Source organism: Nymphaea colorata, chromosome 10 (assembly GCF_008831285.2).
Source record: "Nymphaea colorata isolate Beijing-Zhang1983 chromosome 10, ASM883128v2, whole genome shotgun sequence".
NCBI lineage: Eukaryota > Viridiplantae > Streptophyta > Magnoliopsida > Nymphaeales > Nymphaeaceae > Nymphaea > Nymphaea colorata.
Genome location: NC_045147.1, coordinates 2161707 through 2181429, shown reverse-complemented (window position 1 = coordinate 2181429; position 19723 = coordinate 2161707). Strand labels below are relative to the sequence as shown.

At 38.2% G+C, this 19723-nt stretch overlaps 2 protein-coding genes across 2 annotated transcripts; both read left to right on the top strand.

Annotated features, from left to right (window-relative positions):
* Positions 1 to 471: 471 nt before the first annotated feature.
* On the top strand, positions 472 to 4125 carry LOC116263096 (uncharacterized protein At1g66480-like). The gene is made up of 2 exons (XM_031642688.2): positions 472 to 1215; positions 3741 to 4125. Exons 1-2 carry the CDS (start codon positions 529 to 531, stop codon positions 3786 to 3788), a joined length of 735 nt encoding a protein of 244 aa, XP_031498548.1. The 5' UTR covers positions 472 to 528; the 3' UTR covers positions 3789 to 4125.
* A 10861-nt stretch (positions 4126 to 14986) lies between these two features.
* On the top strand, positions 14987 to 18828 carry LOC116262818 (uncharacterized). The gene is made up of 2 exons (XM_031642325.2): positions 14987 to 15144; positions 18149 to 18828. The coding sequence occupies exons 1-2, from the start codon at positions 15069 to 15071 to the stop codon at positions 18736 to 18738; spliced, it is 666 nt and encodes a 221-aa protein (XP_031498185.1). The 5' UTR covers positions 14987 to 15068; the 3' UTR covers positions 18739 to 18828.
* The last annotated feature ends 895 nt before the right edge of the window (positions 18829 to 19723 follow it).

Below are 19723 nucleotides of genomic sequence, written 5' to 3'. Positions count from 1 at the left end.
GGTCCCACACTCCCATCCCCATTCATTAGAAACGCAACGGAACGGCCCACCGGGCCCGTCATGCGTGATGGTACAACGTAATTTCTTCGCACCTCGAGGGCACTTCTATCCGATTGCCCGGACCCCGGGAGCATAGCAATTGACGCCCGCGTCTAAAGAAGAGTGAGACATTTCGTCCAGAAATTTGCCTCCTTTATTTGACCTCCTCCTCGATTCTCTACTCAAAATTAATTATTTGCTTTTTCATTCAACGAAATATACTTGTTAATTTATTAAATGCGCAAGAGTCCTTTCGTTTTCTTTGAGTTGTAGAAAGGCGTTGTTCGTGTTTGGACTGGTTGAAATTGTCGCAGAAAAAAAAAAGAAAGAAAATATTTTCCCTTCCTTAGACCAAGGTAAAAGGGACATTTTAAGAGAGAGAGAGAGTGGATGGAAGCTACCCACGTCCTTAAATTAACTCCCCATTGCCATTGCCAGAGACTCGACCATAACGCGAGAGACGGGGGAGAGAGAGAGAAAGAGAGAGAGATGGGGAACGCCATAGCCGGGGGCGAGAGGAAGAAGGTGCGGCTGATGAAGGTGGACGGCGAGACGGTGAAGCTGAAGGGTCCGGTGAGCGTGGGGGAGGTGGTGCGGCAGTACCCGAACCACGCCGTCCTGGACTCGGCGGCGGTGAAGAACCTGGGCACGATGGCCAAGCCGCTGGACGAGAACCACGAGCTCAAGGGCGGGAAGAAGCGCCTCTACTTCCTGGTGGAGCTGCAGAAGCTGCAGCCGCCGCCGCCCCCGCCGCAGCCGGAGGAGAGGCTCCCCAGGAGGGCGAGGTCGACGGGGATCCAAATGAGCGCCAAGGAGCGGCTCGAGAGCCTCATGCTCGCCAAGCGCTCCGTCTCCGACCTCACCTTCGTCAAGGCGCCCTCCGCCGCAGGCGGAGAGGGCGCAGAGGAAGGCGGAGGCGTCCTCCGCGTCAAGATGCGGGTGCCCAAGTCGCAGGTCTCGCAGCTCCTCCAGGGCAGCGCCGGCGGAGCAGACGCCGCTCAGAAGATCATCGACCTCTGCCTCAAGAAAGAGGAAGACGCCGCTCCCCCCGCGGCCCACGCCGCCGCCGGCGCCGAGGTCGCGGAGGGCAGCAAGAGCGGGAATCTCGGAACCTGGAAGCCAGCGCTCGGCAGCATTCAAGAGGGCGCCGGCGGCTTAAAGTCGGCCCTCCGTCAGGTGAGAATTATCTTCCGCTACTTCTTCTTCCCTTCTTTTTGCTTCCGTGTTCCGTCCGCGATTCTCTTCAGCAAACCTGTCTCTCTCGAAACTCAAGAGAAAATCAAGAAGATCACTTAGTTAAGGAGTCACGGAGAAAAAGAGAAAGGCGTTTGATTTCCAAAGTCCTTCGAGTTCAAGTCGCTTAAGAATTCAACAGTTGAAATCTCTTTCTCTCGAGTCATCTTCAATGGTTTTACAATGTAAAGATTAGCACTAACTTATATAATTGTAAATTCACATAGAAAATCGGGCATGAAAAATGAAAGTTTTAACTCAAATCTTAAGTTACTTAATTTAGTTTTTATTCATAAAAAAATAACATGTCAAGCATCTTCAAACTTTGGCCCACGTTAAAAGGGATTTGAAATTTAATATAATTCTTTGGACAACCAAAGCCGACTTGGCGGAATAGAGCTTGGTCTAACTTGTTTCTTTTTGTGATTTACTGTCTTCTTTAAGTTTTTCATATCCTCTTATTTTGCTTCCTTTCTTTTCACTTATAAAAAAAACCATCTAACTACAGGGGAAGCCGGCTGAACTCAATTCCTCTTAATAATCCTAATTCACTTTTAGGTTTTAAATGTATCTTAAACTTCTACCAAGTAAAGTGCTCAAATCACGAACATTAAAAAATATATTTTTTGAAGAATAATATATACCCCAAAAAAATAAAATACATTAAAAAGATTAAAAGTCGACATGTGACACTTCATGAAAGAGTTAAATTCATCTGCCAAATTAAATCGGTAAAACCGCGTTTGCTTGGCCGTAGCGAAAAGAGAAAAGGGGAATGCCGGAAACGAGGAAGTTGCCGACTTTAAGTTTGTATCCGCTGTTTTCGTTTTGCACTCACCACCTAAGCCGTCCATCTCTATATCGGACGTCGTTTGTTGTTTCAAACCCAAGTCCACACCAGAGTAATTCACTTCTTTTTTCCTCTTCGTCCACACATTCATACGACTTATTATATTATGGAAAAAAAAAACTTATATACATTGACAAAAACAAATATTATATAATTAGTTGGGTGAATTGGAGAAGTGTTTTATTTTACCGCAACTGACTTGAGGTGCCGCCTTTTCTATCCTTTAACTTGCACGTTAATGCTCCTTTTACAACATAAGAAGTTGATGTTTAAAAAATTTAAAACAGAAACTAACCAGTTACCAAGCTTACCCTATCCATTGAGTCAACCCTTTCAGGCAATATATCTACATGTTCAACTCTCTTTAGCTCCTTAAAATTTAAAAAAAAAATTAACAAAAAAAAGTTATATATATATATATCAAAAAATTACTTTTGCAACTATTGAAACAACTAGTTCACTCTTTCTTTTCGTTAAATTCTAGCATCCTAATCAATTATTAAGCATGACAAGGAGAGAGAGAGAGAGAGAGAGAGAATTAAATTTGTCTTTTATGTTTAATTATTTATTTGATATTTCCAAGGGCGGCTGGTTATGGGCGAATTATTAATAGCGGACATTGACCGAACCCAGGTTGCCCCCATGAAAGGGACGCGGTTAATAAATGGTGCCTCTGAATGTGCCATGACGAGCCATCGGCTGTCTGGCCGTCCATGCAACCCCACCAACTGCTTTTCTCCATCCTACTTTAGACCGCCCCATGAGATGATTCGAAGGGTGCCGTAGAAAATTATTTTGGAACCCTACCAATATATGCAGATCATGTTTATAAATTTCGTTTTATAAATAAGGGACGAATTAGGGCAGATTTTCTTTTCACTAGATGCTACATACAAACCGTGGGGACGGTTGCCCACACGGTCTCACAAAATAATGGTTGTTTCTCACCATTATTTTGGTGCCGTTTACATTCCTTTTCTTAGTATTCTTGAATCATTTCAGTATGCCTTTGGAAGGGTCTGCTATCTTTTCAATTAGTTGGCAAACTTGAGAATGGGACTTAGATCAGTAGATGATCCGTTCAGTGGGTCAGCAAGTTGACTCGTCAAATCATAAATTTTTATAATGTATTTTTACTATCATCTTGTTGTGTAATCTACTATCTCCTCATCCAACATAGAACAACATGGACTTGGTTATAATTTGCCAACAACTCTAACCATGGAGGATGTCATGTATATATATATATATATATACGTTACCTGATTTTCCATGAGCTTCTAGATGTTTGGATATTGATGGTGAAAATATACTTACAAATAACTGGGCTAGTATTCCTTTCACGTCTCTAATAAAAGCTTTCATGACAGAAAGAAAAAAAGCCAAAGATAGTTAAAAACTTAAGAATCCTTATAAATTTTCACACTATAAAGCAGCTGGATCGAAGCTTAGACGATTCCGATCCGAGTCACCGAAGCCAATCAGCCGATCCTTGGCCAAGTTGCCGGAGTTTTGGTGTTAACTCACTTGAGACTTGACTCGTGGCAAGCTTCGTTAGTTAGTTAATTTCTTTGGATGTCTCATGGCTGATTCCTTGTCCTTTGGTATTGTGTTGCAGAAGAAGGGAGTGAGGTTCCAAATGGCGGAAGAAGGGAGGATAGCGTAGAAGATGACCTATACGTATACAAGCGTCTTGTGGGGTATTTTTGTTGCTTGTTGTTTCTCTCTAGAGGGAGAACTTTGGAGACAGGGGAAGGCGAGCTAAGTGCAGCCCATGTTCGGCCCTTTGTATAGGACACCAAGAAGGGCAAGATCATGCACGCCGGAGATCCATCGATCCATCAACGTTCTGGCTTAGAACATATATGCCGACAATATGAGAAACTAAAGAATGGGTTTGTAGTGCTTACAGGTGACATGAAAGATTCATGGTGCTTTACTGCACTTATCTGCCTCACTGAAATTGTTTTATCTTTTATTAATATAAGAATTTATAGTCTTCATGCGTGCATGACTATGCACATCTGCATGTATGTGTGTGTAGACGAACACACATGTGCGAGTCAAAATGTTGAGTGGTGTTGGAGGAGAAGCCGAAACTCCTTCCCTTTCTTCTTCCCTCTAAGGTTTAGGGTTTCGTCCGAGTTTGAGTGTCAGGTGGTGCATCTTGTGTACACATGTGCGTGTATGTATGTGTAAATGTATACACATATACATGTATGTGTGTATGTGTGTGTATGTACATCTTCAACTTGGTGCTACACTTCATCACATAATACTCAAAAGGAGCAACACCCACGAAAATTAAACTGATGAATCATATGACACACCAAGCCAAACTAGTTTAAATAAAAATAAGGATCTAGTAGCTACCTAGATTGTGTGTGTTATATATATATATATATATTCAACGTGAAATTGTAACTAAGAGAAAAAAAAGTTGTAAGTTGAGCTTTTTAAAAACTACTTTTCATATAATCGATTATGAGTAATTTGACTGTATCCGTTAGATGATTGAGATTAGTGTATGTATGTTTACATCAACATGGCAAATATAAAAACATGTGAAGTGATTCAAAATTATCTAATCAATTTATTTTGTGGTAGACGTAATGTCCTCGATAAAGTTATGAAGTCACTAACTATCTACAATTTCACTATACATACGTCAAACTATTCATCACATTTTTATACAATATAAGTTAAGCAATGCGTTCGACCGGCATTGGAAATTTGTGTGGAAAACTTTGTATCCAAAGGCCATGCATGGACATGAATTGGAAAAGGGATATATGCCTAACAAAGGGTACAACTGTGTACGGACAACTGTCTTTGAAACCGAGCCATCGCTTTCGGGTCTAAGAAAGAAAGAACCGATACGGTTATCGACATGTGGCTATATTATTATGTCATAGACCGGATGTGAAATAAGTTGAATTTTGGAATATAATATTCGAAATTAAAATGCAAATTAAGGACAAACTATGACTACCCCAAGTACATGAGACAAAGATAATGGTGTAATGGTGGATTATATATATACCAACTTTATATAATTTAGCATTTGAGGTCGTACAGTTTAATTTTTCTCATGGACTTCATCCAATTCTCATGATCATGGGGTTATGCTTCTAAGGACTTCTTCAGTTCTATAGGTTCAGCTAATGAAGGAACTGACGTTAAATGAAATCTTAAATAACAGAAGTTAAATGATATTATGACCTGTTGATATTTACTACTTTAAAAAACATATATTGTACCTAAATTACCAATTAAATAGTCCAAACATCCAAATAATTTTACTGAAAAGGCTCGATAAAGTGGCAAAAGAAATGCAATTGAAACATTTTAGAAGAGACTTTATTGTCAGGGAGATTTCTTACTAAATATTGAGATCTCATTTATTAAATTGCAGTTGCCTAGTTAGATGACAACGGAATCGTTTAGAAGACCACATGATGTGGGCTGAGCCACAGCATCACACGTCAATATGCAAATTTTCCATACTTCACCCTTTGGTAAGAAGCGGGGACAATTATCTAGGCTTATCACAGGGTATGCTTTTCTCCTGTAAAAAAATTGAAAAAAAAAAAAGGAGTTGGTCACTAATTGAAAATTTCTAATATTTTGGGCCTATATTTAGGAATGCAATAAAAAGAAAGTCCAGCCAACTCAGACTCGATCCAAACTTGCCCGTGTAAGCTCAACTCCTTTGACAAAGCTTGAGCTTGAGTTAAAACTAGAGTTATAAATGAGTCAAGGTCTTGGCACATGAGCTCAACTTGTTTAAACTCAACTCAGGCTCGTGTCTTTCCTATTTATTAATCTTTTAAGCGTATTCAGTAATTCCTAATGAATTTTATTTTTTTTTTACTTTCATTTAAAGAAAAATAGATATGAATCAAGTGACATGAGCTTAAAAGAGTCGAGCTCGACTCGGTTTATTGTGTTGAGATCAAGCTTGCCTCATAAAGCTCGAGTCAAGCTCAAGCTGAGCAATATGTGGCTCAAGCTGAGCTTGAGCTCAGCTTGCTCATTGTACTATCCTATCTATACATAAATTTTTTTTTCAATTAAAAATCTACATATATGTGTCACAAACTTAAATTTCTGGCTCCACACCATTGACTCGAGGTGCAATTCCAAGGCAAAAAATAGAGTTTCTCAAATTAATAGTTTTCCGAACCATAATTTGAATATTATGAATGGAGGTTGAACTATCACATTTGCAGCCATGAATGCGTGCATCTCATGAAATATATTTATAAACCACACGGTCCACAACCGTTTTAATTCCATCAACTCATAATTAATGTTTACAAAATGCTTGTATAATATAATAATTTCAAATCACACATTCAATGAACATCTCCACCATTATACTTGCAACCACACCACACCAACCCCTTTTGCCAGCATTAAATTCTTGTCCATACAAAACGCCCGTTCCTGTTAACCGATTATTTTTAAAAAAAGAAAAAAAGAAAAAAAAAATCTAGATGACTTCATCGTTCAGTCTCCTATGCTAAAGGGACACTACTTTAATAGTTTATAATGACACAAGGACATAATATTTTAATATTTTATTATGATTTTATATTATTTATTATCATTTAAGTATTAAAAACTTGATTAGGAATTCATTTATCTATCCAGGATGGATTCAGACCAAGAACAAATATTTTTTTAAAAGGAAAAAAAAAAGGCCGGCTGGCTGAATTTTTAAACTTTAGTTTGCCAATTGAAAACGGAACACGTCCACGTGATTTGCCGCCGGAGTTGGCCGATAAGTGGTTGTTACAAGCCAATGGGACCTCCTTGTGGAAATTTCTCTCTTACATGTGCTTTGATTTTTGTCTCTAAACATTAAATGATTGACACTATCTTGGGACAGACGATGAGAATGGCAGCTGTTTTAGTCTGACAGCCTCTAATTTTGATCTTACAATTAAAATTTTATAAACAAAATTTCACTTCAAACTAAAATTGGAATGAAAATTCTATATCTAATTTTTATTTGTATTTGATAGTGTGAATTTTGATTTCAGAATTCAAACTTTTACAAGATATACCTTCATGAGAGATGAAAAAATTTCTAAAGTTTTGAAATCATAATTTTACTCCCTACTGTAGAATCATAATTTTGGAATTTTGATTCAAGCCTATAAGTTCCTAATAAAAACAATTTTCATTTCATGAAAATCAGAATTTTAATTTTAGAATTACACAGTTCTGACCTCATGAAACACCCTTTAAGGGTTAAGAGGTGACCTTGTGATGCTCATGGGAATCGAATCTGGGGCTATAGCTGCATATCACTGGGGGGCTCTAGGGTGGAGCCAAAAAATGTTGCAAAGTAATTAGCTTAATGGTGGAGTACTTGCCTTTCATCCCAGTGTTGCAGTCCACCCTTTCCGATACGGGTCTATTTTCAAATAATCCCTATAAGAACCATAAGATTATTTTCATTAGCAACAAATTAATGACATGAGACTTGATTCTCATTTATCTACTTCTCACTCTTTGCATTTTTGTCTCCCCGCTTCTTAATCTCTTGGGAAACAATATATATTAAGTACAACTTGAGCCTCTCTCCCCTCTTGTCCTCCACTTCTTTCTTTCTTTTTTTCTTTTTCTTTCCCTCTGTTTGTTCTTATATCTAGAGGGTTTCTTGTTTTCAAATTTTGTTATGCATTTTAATTTTATCAGCTCTTTTCTCTCTCTCTCTCTCTCACTCTCTCATGTTTGGCAGTTCGTGAGAGATGAGACCGTCTTTCTCCTACATTTAAGGCTGCTTTAGGACCTAGGTGGTGTATGGTCTGTTTACAATTTAGAAGAGTAGCACTCACATGAATCAAAGCATGACCCTTAGACCACAAACTATGCTACATCCTTCGGGGCTTCCTCTCTCTCTCTCTCTCTCTCTCTCTCTCTCTCTCTCTCTCTCTCTCTCTCTCTCTCTCTCTCTCTCTCTCTCTCTGTGTGTGTGTGTGTGTGTGTTTGTTCTTGTATTTAGAGGGTTTCTTGTTTCGTTATGCATTCTTATTTTATCGGCTCTCTTCTCTCTCTCTCTCTCTCTCTCTTTGTTGTTGTATTTAGAGGGCTTCTTGTTTCCAAATTTTGTTATGCATTTTCATTTTATCGGCTCTCTTCTCTCTCTCTCTCTCTCTCTCTCTCTCTCTCTCTCTCTCTCTCTCTCTCATGTTTGGCAGAATTTAAGGCTGCTTTAGGACCTAGGTGGTGTATGGTCTGTTTGCAATTCAGAAGAGTAGCACTCACATGAATCAAAGCATGACCCTTAGGCCGCAAACTATGCTATACCCTTCAGGGCTTTCTCTCTCTCTCTCTCTCTCAACAACTGATTTTTTATATCAAATAAGATCCTCTTGAAAAGTATTTTTCCAACTAAGTGTAAGTGTTAGTTGGTTTAAGGAAGAAGAGGTAGTTTCTTCTTAGAAAGTACAAAAGTGTGAATAGATTTGTCGATCACAATTCAGCGAAAGGAATTTATCAATTGTCGAGGGAAGACCTACAACTTTGTCTAAGGTGTGGATTCTTCTTGCAATCCGACAACCGCGTGATGAAAAGCTTGACTTCTTGGTTCTACCTTCTTGCCTGCAGCATCTCTTTCCATCTCATTTTTCCTCACAAATGCATCATTGCAAAGGGCATCCACATTTTGTTTCCACCACCATTTTCTGCTTTTTGTCTTCCAATTTCCCAACAACCACTGAGGAGTGTAGTATAAGTGGTCGGGACTGGTGGGCCGAACCCCACAAGAGCTTCTTCCCAACTTAATTTCACCTTATCCACAAGGAGGGATTCGAATAGGGGTAAACACGAGCCGAGTCGAGCACGAGTTCAGTCAGCTCAAGCTCGGTTCGACTAATAAAACCTCGAGCTGGAGAATAGCTCGACGGAAGCAGCTTAAGCTCGACTCAGTAGTTACGTGTTAAGCTCGAGGTCAACGCGATTAAGGCTCGACAAACTCGTAAACTCGTTTGAATATATATTAAGGCTCGAGCTCGACTTAGCATTTACGTGCTGAGCTCGAACTCAACTCGACTATTTGAACAAGTCGACTCACGAACTTGAGCTCGACTCATTAAGCAAATGACTCGGCTTGAACTCGTTCACGAGCCGAAGTTTAGCAAGTCGAGCTCGAGTTGCTCGACTCATTGTTGACCGCTAGATCTGAATTGACATTAAACTGATAGATTAATAGCTACGGAGGGAGGAGGGACGTAGCATAGATGGCTGGACCCCACAAGAGATTCATCCCAGCTTAATTTTACCTCATCCACAAGGGGGATCATAATTGACCTAGACTGATAGATTTGATGCAGAGGGACCGACAGCAAACCCAATCAATGTCCAGTGTTTGCTTTGTCTCGGTTTCAACCAGGTCACTGCACTCCAGAAACGCAGATTTTCTTCATAGCAAACGCCCTCATGAGCAGGGTCAAGTTCGATGATCAACAAAGACGTCTACCTAAGACCGTAGTCTAATTCCATTGCATGCATGCCTCTTGAGATCTAGAGTTGGAGAGTTTGCAATAAGAAATAAGTTTGATTGAAATGATTATTATACATGAGGACCAAGTTTTGTGGTTTTATATATGGCCTTATACAATGCCAAAACTGAATAATATTTTTGAATATGATCACCAGCATGCCAAAAAGATGTGCTTCGAGGCATTTTTTCTGAAAAACGCTTCGAAGCACAAGGTGAAGCGCAAGTGTCCATAAAGCATACGCTTCAACCCAAAGTACGCTCCTGATGCAAGGCATACGCCTCAAGAACAAAGCCATTTTTTATGGTTTAAAATAAAAAATTAACAAAAAAAAAAACTAAAAACTGGCAGTGTTACGGTGAACCCATTGGTATTATACCATCTTCTGCTTTTTCATCCATTGCGGAGCTTACACTCTACAAAGTGAGGGAGAGAGAGCAGGGGTCTGCCATAGAGGAAAATGGACAGAAATGACCACCTGACCATCACAATGCTTATTAATTCTTAAGAATGGCCTCAAAGGTGAATTAATAAAATGTTGATAGGAACTGTAAAGATTAGGAAATTAATTGGAAACTGATTGTGTTTTTATAAAAGTTTCACAGGTGCGAAAAATCTAGCCTCGTATTTTCTTTTACACTTGTTCCGTTCATCAATTTGTTTCAATTATCAACATTGTGACCTCTATGCATTAATAATTTGTCAATGTTTGAAATTTATACTATGCAAGGAATTGACTTTATCAATTTTAATGAAAGGGTATATATATTCTCAAGTTGGTTTATTTTTAATGTCATGTACATTACTATCATATAATGCATATAGACTTAACAAGTAACTATTATTATCACATTTTAATCGTAATTATTGCTGCCATCAAGATTGTTCAAAGATACTATAGGTGCTTGCACAGATACATGCCCAAATGTGGACATGTAGGCAGCATGCATCTGGACACCTCCCCTTAGCACGTCATCCACTCACATATGATATGATATTGCCTTTTTTTTTAATATTTCATACAATTTATTAACGAACTTTGAATATAAACAAACAGAAAAAATATTTCAACATGGTTCACAAAGCAAAAAAAAAATGTAGTCACAATAAATTGGTCTACTTTCAATATTCTTGTTATTTTACTTGTTTTTTTAATTTTCATGTTATTTTTATAAATATTATATAATTAACAAATTTGACCATGAAGCTTACGCTTCAATCACCGTCTTGCCTTGCCTCACCTCATCGCCTTTTACAACATTGCTCTCTCAAGTTCAGGACAGTCGGCCCCATCCTCTCTCCCCTCATCCCAGGATTAATCAAACAAAAAAAAAACAGTGTTAAAGGGATTCTAATGAGGGTCATCCAGAAAAAAGATGGATGGTTTTAATTGGATGTCTCCAAATGTCACCCAACTCTAATATATATATATATATATAATTGGGAGATACTGACCACTTGGGTAAGTGATAAAAGCTAAACATCTTACATTCATGTTAAAAAGTGTTTTAAACAAAATATGAACCTTCTAATGTGCTTATAATTAAACATTAATGTAATATAAATTATGCTTGAGTTCAAGTCATTTTGTAAAAACAAATGATCTTTACGCTATCAAATTTTGATGTTACAAGAGCAGTTTATCTTTTACTATTCAAAAAATTATTTAAGTAAGAAAACAGCTAACTTAATATATCTTTCCCATCAAACACTCTTAAAATCATATCTATGGGGTTAGATTGTAAAAAATTTTAATAAATAATTTTAATAGGTCTGGTTTAAAAAAATATTTCAATAAATAATTTTAATAGGTCTAGTTTTTGTCTCTCACCCAAGTGGTCTGATTTTTACCAACTTTATATATATATATATATATATATATATATATATATATATATATATATATATATATATATATATATATATATATAGAGAGAGAGAGAGAGAGAGAGAGAGAGAGAGAGAGAGAAAGAAATGGGTAAATGACAACCTACTTAGGTAAGGGTTAAAAACCAGACCCACAAAAAAAATCATTAAAATGCTTTTCTTGTAATGTATCCTTATAAATATGATAGTAAGAGTAATTGGATGAGGAACATTTATTAATTAGTTAGCCATTTTTTTACTTTAAGGAGGTTTTTTCAATAATAAAAAAAATGAAAGACTCTTATTATATCAAAATTTTGATAGTAGAAAAATCAATTTTTTCACAAAAATAACTTGAATTAAAACATGATTTATACCCAATTAGTGTTTACAAATACATTAGGATATTCATATTTTGTATAAAATAATTTTTAATACAAATTTGAGAGGTTTGGTTTTGTTCCTTACCTAAGTAGTCTGGTATTTATCATTTACTCTTTCTCTCTCTCTCTCTACTGATTTATAATGCAGTAGAGCAAACGTATTATTAGAGAAATATGCATTTCACAAGGGAGTGTCATGAACAAATTCCTCCAAGGTTGTTACACATATATTAGATATTAGATGAGATAGTGTTGTTATTACACACACACATATATATATATATATATATATATATATATATATATATATATATATATATATATATATATATATATATATATATATATATATGACAAGCATACCATTATATCATAAATGATCCATATGGCATGTTGTTCCCTCTCAAATAAGCTGAATATATTATTTTATGTTTGTCAATGATGGAAGTGTGACATAAGAGTCAGCTCTAAAAGGAATGCTTTCTGACTTTCTCCGGTTTACATAAACACTTGCATGAATATCTTACGCCTGCTTGGACGGTTTGAATGGTTGAAGAAGTTTCCTCCAATCTCTCCATGCTCAACTTTGTAAGCTATAATCATCAAAAACATCTCCATCACAACTATCAGCAGGGAAAAGGGAAAGTGGGTCCCCTTGCCTTAGGCTTCTCTTAATGTTGCACCATTAACCAATAACGACTTGTTAACATTCCCATCAACAACAGATTGCACACACGCATGCACCAAAAGGGAGATGCGGTATTTTTGAAAGTTTTTTATAAAATTATAGATATTTTAGACTTTTTTTATATTCCGTCAAAAAAAGTTTCATTTAAATTTTCGTGAGGGCATTTTGGTCATTGTCTTTTCATACCCTTTTAAAAAAGTTTTTTTTTATATATTTTACTGAAGGCATTTTGGTCATTGTGTACGAAAAAAATCGTGAGGTAGGTAGATGGAAGAAGGGTGGCTGCTCCTTAGCCTCTATGTGCTTTATATGCGAGGAGGAGATGGCGGACCATGTGCTTTTTTCATGCTCCATAGTGCGGAAGGTTTGGAAGTTTGTTTGCTTCAAATTCCGCAGGAAGAATTGGCCTTTGTCTAATGTCGCTCAAGAAACTCAAAGCTTCGTTCGAGTGTCAGTTTCTGGCAGATATGCTTTCATGGTGTTATATAGAAGCTGTGGCAGTGGCGACATAGATGTGTATGGCAGAGGATTTGAAGATCTCTGCTTATGGAATCTGCAGAGAAATCTGGAATTGCTCTTCCGAGATGTTTCTTCTTCTTCATGTGCAAGAGAATAAAGAAGAGACCAGCTAGCCTGCAGTCTGTGGATTAAGGACGGGGATGGCCAGTAGTGGATTCTAGAAGGATTTGTATTCAAACCGTGCCGGTGAAGCGGAAAAAAGGGTATTTCGGCTGTGGCTGATACAGATAGTGGTTGTTTCTGGAGATTCATCTCTTAGGCTGGATGGGTGGACTCAGAAGAAGAGCTTCAAGATCAAGCTCTAGGATCTTGCTCCATGCATGCTGGTAACTTCAAAATAGTTGCTAATCAGAGAGGTTGGATCTCTAAATTGAGAGCTGCTTTGGAAGGTAGATGGCTTTAGTGTCGGCCTTTGCTTTATAATCTTTGTGGATTGGTAGTGAGCTTTCCTGTTCCATTCTGTGATTTTTTGTACATGTTATTCTTTTTCTGAATATCAATCAAAGTGATAGAAGGCATCCCTCCAAGTTGTCTTTGGAGCTACAAAATGCGATTGGCCGGCAGTGCACTCTTGAATAGTCTTTAGCTTCCAAACAGGGGAGGAACAGAGTAAAGTGGCAGAAGATGAGAATTCTCCAGTTATCGACCTAATGTTCCTCCCACAACTGTCTTTTTAGTGACATATTTTCTATTTTTAAGCAGCCAGCATTAATAGATAAAAGGATATAGGTAGGTAAGAGTAGTTAGTAGCACCAGGGGGACCGCCTAGGCAGTAGCCCCACCCTAACTACTTGAAAAAAAAAATTTACAAAAATTTTGGTTAGGTAATGTATTTTTTATATTCGAATTTAGTTTAGCCCTACCCAGATAAGTTTGATAGATCGTTTGGCCCTACCCGGATAAGTTTGATGGACCGTTTGGCCCACCCCTAAAAAAAAAATCTTAGTTCCACCTGTAGCACGGCATGCATGATACACAGTTTTTTAAGACATGTCAACTGTACCCATAGCCCACTTGCATTGGGTCCCTTTTTCACGTGCACAGCCTTTTAAAACATGCCAATCAGGGGCGGAGCCAAGATTTTGTTTCGGGGCGGGCCAAATAGTTCAACCTCGGATCTGGGTAGGGTCAAACTGAACCCAAATCAAAAAAATACATTGCATAGCAAACAATTTTTTATTTTTCTAATGTAATTTTTTTTTTAAGTTAGTTTTTTTAAGTTAGTTAGAGTGGGGCCATGGCCTGTGCTTATAACTAAGTTCAAGATATAAAGAATTCAAACTTATCATATATTAGATTTTGCTGGATGATTAAAATTTAAAACTTTATCGTCTTTTTTCACTGTTGTAAAACTTAACCTCCTCATCTTACTAATGGTGGCTTATAAATCCTAGATCTACATATTTTATTTTATTAGAACACAATGCAATCGATTTAAAAGAACATCGGCATGATACCGACTCGTTTATAAACCAGTGGAGCCGAGTTCAAATGTATGTTCAAAATATTAAACAAATCGACTTCGAGTTGTAAGAACTTGATTTGTATAAACTCAACTCGGCTAGAATATAATAATGAATACTAAAATATAATGAAAGAAAATTAAACTACTAGCAAATAAACAAGTTAAAAGTAACGAGCAAGTTAAATGAGTCAGGCTCGACCGAACCCATTATATGAAGTTTCAAGCCCAGTTCGAGTTTTTAAATTCGAGTCGAGCTCGAGCCTGCCCCACTCGTGTGGGACTGTATATTGTTGCCCAAGCTGTCATGTAGGAGCCTTGACAGATGGACGGGAAATTTTTTCACAAGGCCTGAATAGTTAACCTGCGCCATATTCTAGCGAAGCCATGGGTAATTTTGTAATTGTAGCTAACTTCTAACCAAACCAAAAGAAGCAAGAGAGTGAAGAGTGTCGATGAGCAAGAGAGAAACCAACACCATCGACCGAGATCCACCAGCCGACGCCGGCGGCAAATGGCTTCGTTGGTCGCCCTCAAGTGGCTCTTCATTGTCCCCTTGTTGATCGCCTCATCTTCCGCAGATAGCAAGAGTGAGTCCTCTCTCTCTCTCATTGTACCTGTTCGTCGGTTGCTCCTTTTTTATTGGGCTTTTCTCAGATTCGAGAAATATGTTCGTTTGATCGGCTTTCCAGAATGATGCCTATGCAGTTCCTTACCTGCATTGGTGTTCTAGTTTTGGTTCCTAGATACACTGCAGAATAAATGTCACCAAGATTTGGAGCATTCTTGTTTTCATCCATCGGATGCCTTGTCCTTGGTTGTGATGTTTATAATAAACTTATAGTTTTCCTGTTCATACAATTCCTTTTTGTAATGATAATGCAAACGGGCTTGAACTTCTCGACATATTTACAATTTTGCATTGGATGTAGCGAGAACCGAAGCTTTTTGGGAAGATGCGTGTAAACTAGCATGGCGCGGTCGCACCGATATTGATCTGCAAATGTTTGCCAACCAGGATCACGGATCTAGAATGTCGTGCTTATATCAATCTACGGTAGTTTCTGTCTTCTGCAACCCCAATCGATCTTGGGTTAGCGGAGAATTGCCGCATTAAGAATACGTTTTTCCTTGGTTTGGATTATTTAAGTGCTTGATTTGCCAAAAACCTTGCATTTTGTATAGAAATAGTCAGAACAATAGCCACTGGTTCGCCCTCACAGGGATGACTGATTCATTCGGACGGACCTGAGAATCTAGCTATTTTTTGGCAGAATCCATATTGTAGAAATGGTTATGAAGTGAGCTGCAGGTGGACTCGCTTCTCTATCACATGCATTGGCTTAGTTGATTGAGTAGCGTGGTCTAGGGAAACTGGGTTTTTTGTTCATATCAGTCTCCATGATATGGAAAGATGCCATTTGCATGGAGATAGGGTAAAACATGATTTCGTCAACTTGGAAATCCGGCAAAGTAGGCTCTTATGATTTTGTCCATCAACAACAGGAATCGTTGAAGAGTGAATAAGGGATGGCATGATAACACTATAATAATGTGTTCTAATGAATAAAACGTGTCTGTACTGATGAATGAAAATCTATGTAAACATGGATGAGGCGAGACATGTTTCGGTGCATCGTTGATGCTTCAGAAAAATCTTGACTTGGATTCAGTGGGTGCATCTGATAAAAAATGTCAAATGATGAAAACCCAGCGACCAGTTTTAGCACAGTAGACAATGATAATTCTTGACGGCACAATAGGATATCATCTCCTATTTCTAGGACAAAATCTTCTTTGTGCACGCTAATCAACAATTGTTTGACCCTTCATTAAGATGAATTTCTTATACAACGTTATATGAAAGTCAGATTCTACATCATTATACTGGTCGATAAGAGTGGTCGAATTTTTTATTAATGTAAGTCCAGTTGATGGAGATGTTCATGTCATCAAATCCTAGTTACAAGACGATGATGATGATGAAGCGCAGGGACTAAGATAAGGTCTATTGCTAATTGTTCCCGTGTCTTGAATTTGCTCATGATCCTTGCTTACTGCATAATAATGGTGCTCTTTTGTCCCATAGGATTAGATTGGTATCGGCCTAGGATGCTTTCTGTGAAATGGTGGTGCTTTTGATCTAGCTAGGAAAATGTTTGGTTCGGGACGTCATTCCTTATTTAAGTTTCCTATGGCTTGGATCGGAGGCTCTGCCTGGAAATCATCCGACAGTTCTATAAGCACACTAAGCTTAAAATCAACTTCAGGCAGTCTATCCATTCAAATAACTGTGCTTTTAGTTTACCGTTCGTTCTTGGTTCTATATTTTCACATACATGGAGTCAATAGACAATTTTGAAAAAAAATAATCCATATATGTTGTGCTGTACATTTGAATGACTGAAGATATCAAGAACTTTATGTGCAGTTGAAATTATTTGTCCACATGCCAAGCTATCTGAAGTATTTTTTTTAGTTTGGCCTCACCTTGCTTATGCTTTTATAGATTTCTTAAATCACCTAAGGAAATATTCGTTGTGAGTGGATTCTGTAACTGAGTATTACCAAAATATTTCGCTTGTTTGTGTTTCATTGATGAAACGTTACAAACTTTTGCCTTGTATGGGCAAAGATACTAAGTTCATTGTGTCAAATGGGAAAGGCCAAAGGACTTACTGTTTCTATTAGGATAGTGTTATATTTGTTAGTAGTGTTATTTGTATCGTACGATACGGACGCGTATCGTACGATACACTGTTTAAAGACGATACGCGTCCGTATCGTATGCGTATCGCACGATACATGCGATACGGTAGCCGTATCGGACGATACGTGCGATACACCCCTGTATCGCACGATACGGGGGAAAAATTAAAAAGGGGCCCGACGGCCCCTTTTTTACGCCTTGTTTTAGAACAGACGCTCCTCTCTCTCTCTTTTCTTGTTTGTAAACGCTACAAGAGACGTGGGAGGGAGAGATTTTCTCCATTTGCATCAAGTTTTGCCAGTGAAGAAGCTTTCTTTCTCGTTGTGGGGAGTCTAGGGACGGTGGGAAAACTATGTCAATATGTTTTGAGTTTTGACTTTTGAACTTATGAATTGTGATGTAATTGAATACTCTTAGCCTCTTAGGTTGCTTAGTATGTTATTTTGATTTTTTGAATGTTTGATTTCTTATTTTGGAATGTCTTGTTCATATGCATACTTCATAGTTCATACTTCATATACATGAATGATGAATGTTCCTTTAAATACATTTTTCTTGAATTTTTCTGATTTTCACTAGTTTTTTCGGATTTTTTTTAGATTTTTTCTGATTTTTTCTATTTTTTTATAAATTTTTAACATTTTTTATAAATTAAAAAATTAATTTTACGATACGTTACGATACATTTACAATACGTTACGATACGGCGTATAGGTCGACCCGACCGATACACGATACGATACGGTAGTGATAACATTACTTAGTACCATTCACTAAGGGATGATCTGGCATTTTCTCTACACATGATTTCTAATAATTTCTAAAAGCATGAATTGCCTGTTTAATATGCATAATTTCATATTTTTGTGTGTATTTTCTGTCAGACAACCCTGCGGATGAACTGGTAGCTGTGCTAAACAGCAACCGTACTGCTCACAATTCTTCTTCGCTCTACGACAACCCAGGCCTAGGCTGCATCGCTTTGCAGTATATAAAAGCCTACCAGGGAAAATGCGATGAAGTATCAGGCTCTGATGCTAAGAAGCCTATAGACTCTGATTTTGCACAAGTATTTGCACCCAACTGTGGAGTTGATGCATCCACACTAGGCAGCATTACTGGACGTCTAATTGGATGCCAAACAAAATACGTCCATGCTTCTGAAGCCTTTTCTGAAGTTCTGATAAAAGATGCACGAAGCTTGTCAATCCTTTATGACAAGAACCACACAGAGGTGGGTGCTGGAATCAGTGGGTCAGATGGTGGTTCTCCATACTTCTGGTGTATTTTATTCAGCAGCGGAAAACAAAATAGCAGCTTCGTGCTGCAGGGAGGCACAGCAAAAGTACAGAGACCTGGGTGCTTCAGTGGAACTAATGAATCTTGCAGTGGTGCAGTGAGGTCAGCAGTTGCAAGTGGCATTGTCAGTGGGATCTTTCTTTCATTAGTGTGTGCATCTCTGTTCATTTTATGATTGGAACTGTCTGGATGAGCTTGTAGTTTTATTCTGTGAATTTTGTTGTACTCTCGCTCGTTTGAAATTACCCTGATCTGTTTCGATTAATTTCTTGTTCGAACTGCCTGACTTTGTTTCTGTGCTTTTTGGTGTTTCTATGCATGCATGTGGACGCACGTCTCAATGACGGTTGTGCTTCTCTGTATCCAGAGAAACTGTAGCCAGGCTATTACTAAGTCAAGTTGAGGGTATTTAATCTTATCCCAACTCATTTACATAAAAAAGCGACCCCAGACTAAACAAGCTTGTCGAGGCGCATGAACTCCATGAAGGTCCATATATAAAAAACAGTTCCATTAAAATTGTTCTCATATTTACTCGAATTTATCATCTCTCACTCTCTCTCTCTCTCTCTCTCTCTCTCACCTGCGATGCACGCTGCCCATGGAGAAGACTAGCTTTACTTTTTCATTGTTGAGTGCATTCAATCTCAGCTCTGATTTATGGTCATTCTTTCCTTTTTTTTTCTTTTCTGAACAAGTTCAAAAGTATTCAGACCACAGTTCTCCTGTAAACAGCAATAGAGCAGTTCAATTTTAAAGTACACCTACAGCCATACAACGGGTGCAGCCTGCCTAACTTCACCTGGCCTTCTTGGACTGCTTGAAATCCAGCTCAAAATCCTCTACCAACCAGAGGCAGAACCAGGGGGGGGGGGGGGGGGGGGGGGGGGGGGGGCGGATTTTCATCCTGGAAACCACTTTGTCCATAACCTCAGAAAATCCTCTTTCTAGATTTACTGATCGAACCAAACTTTCTGCCAGTAACTACAGGTCAGAGGCCTGCCCTTTCTGGAACTTTGATCGAATCTAATTTTTGCTAACTGGACAGGGGCCTACTCTACTCCCACTGTTTCGTAGCTAATATTCAAAGCTCAGCCAGGTGGAAGCTGTCGTGAGATGACAGCAACAATGTTCAGTTCATTTTGTGTGAAAATAAAACA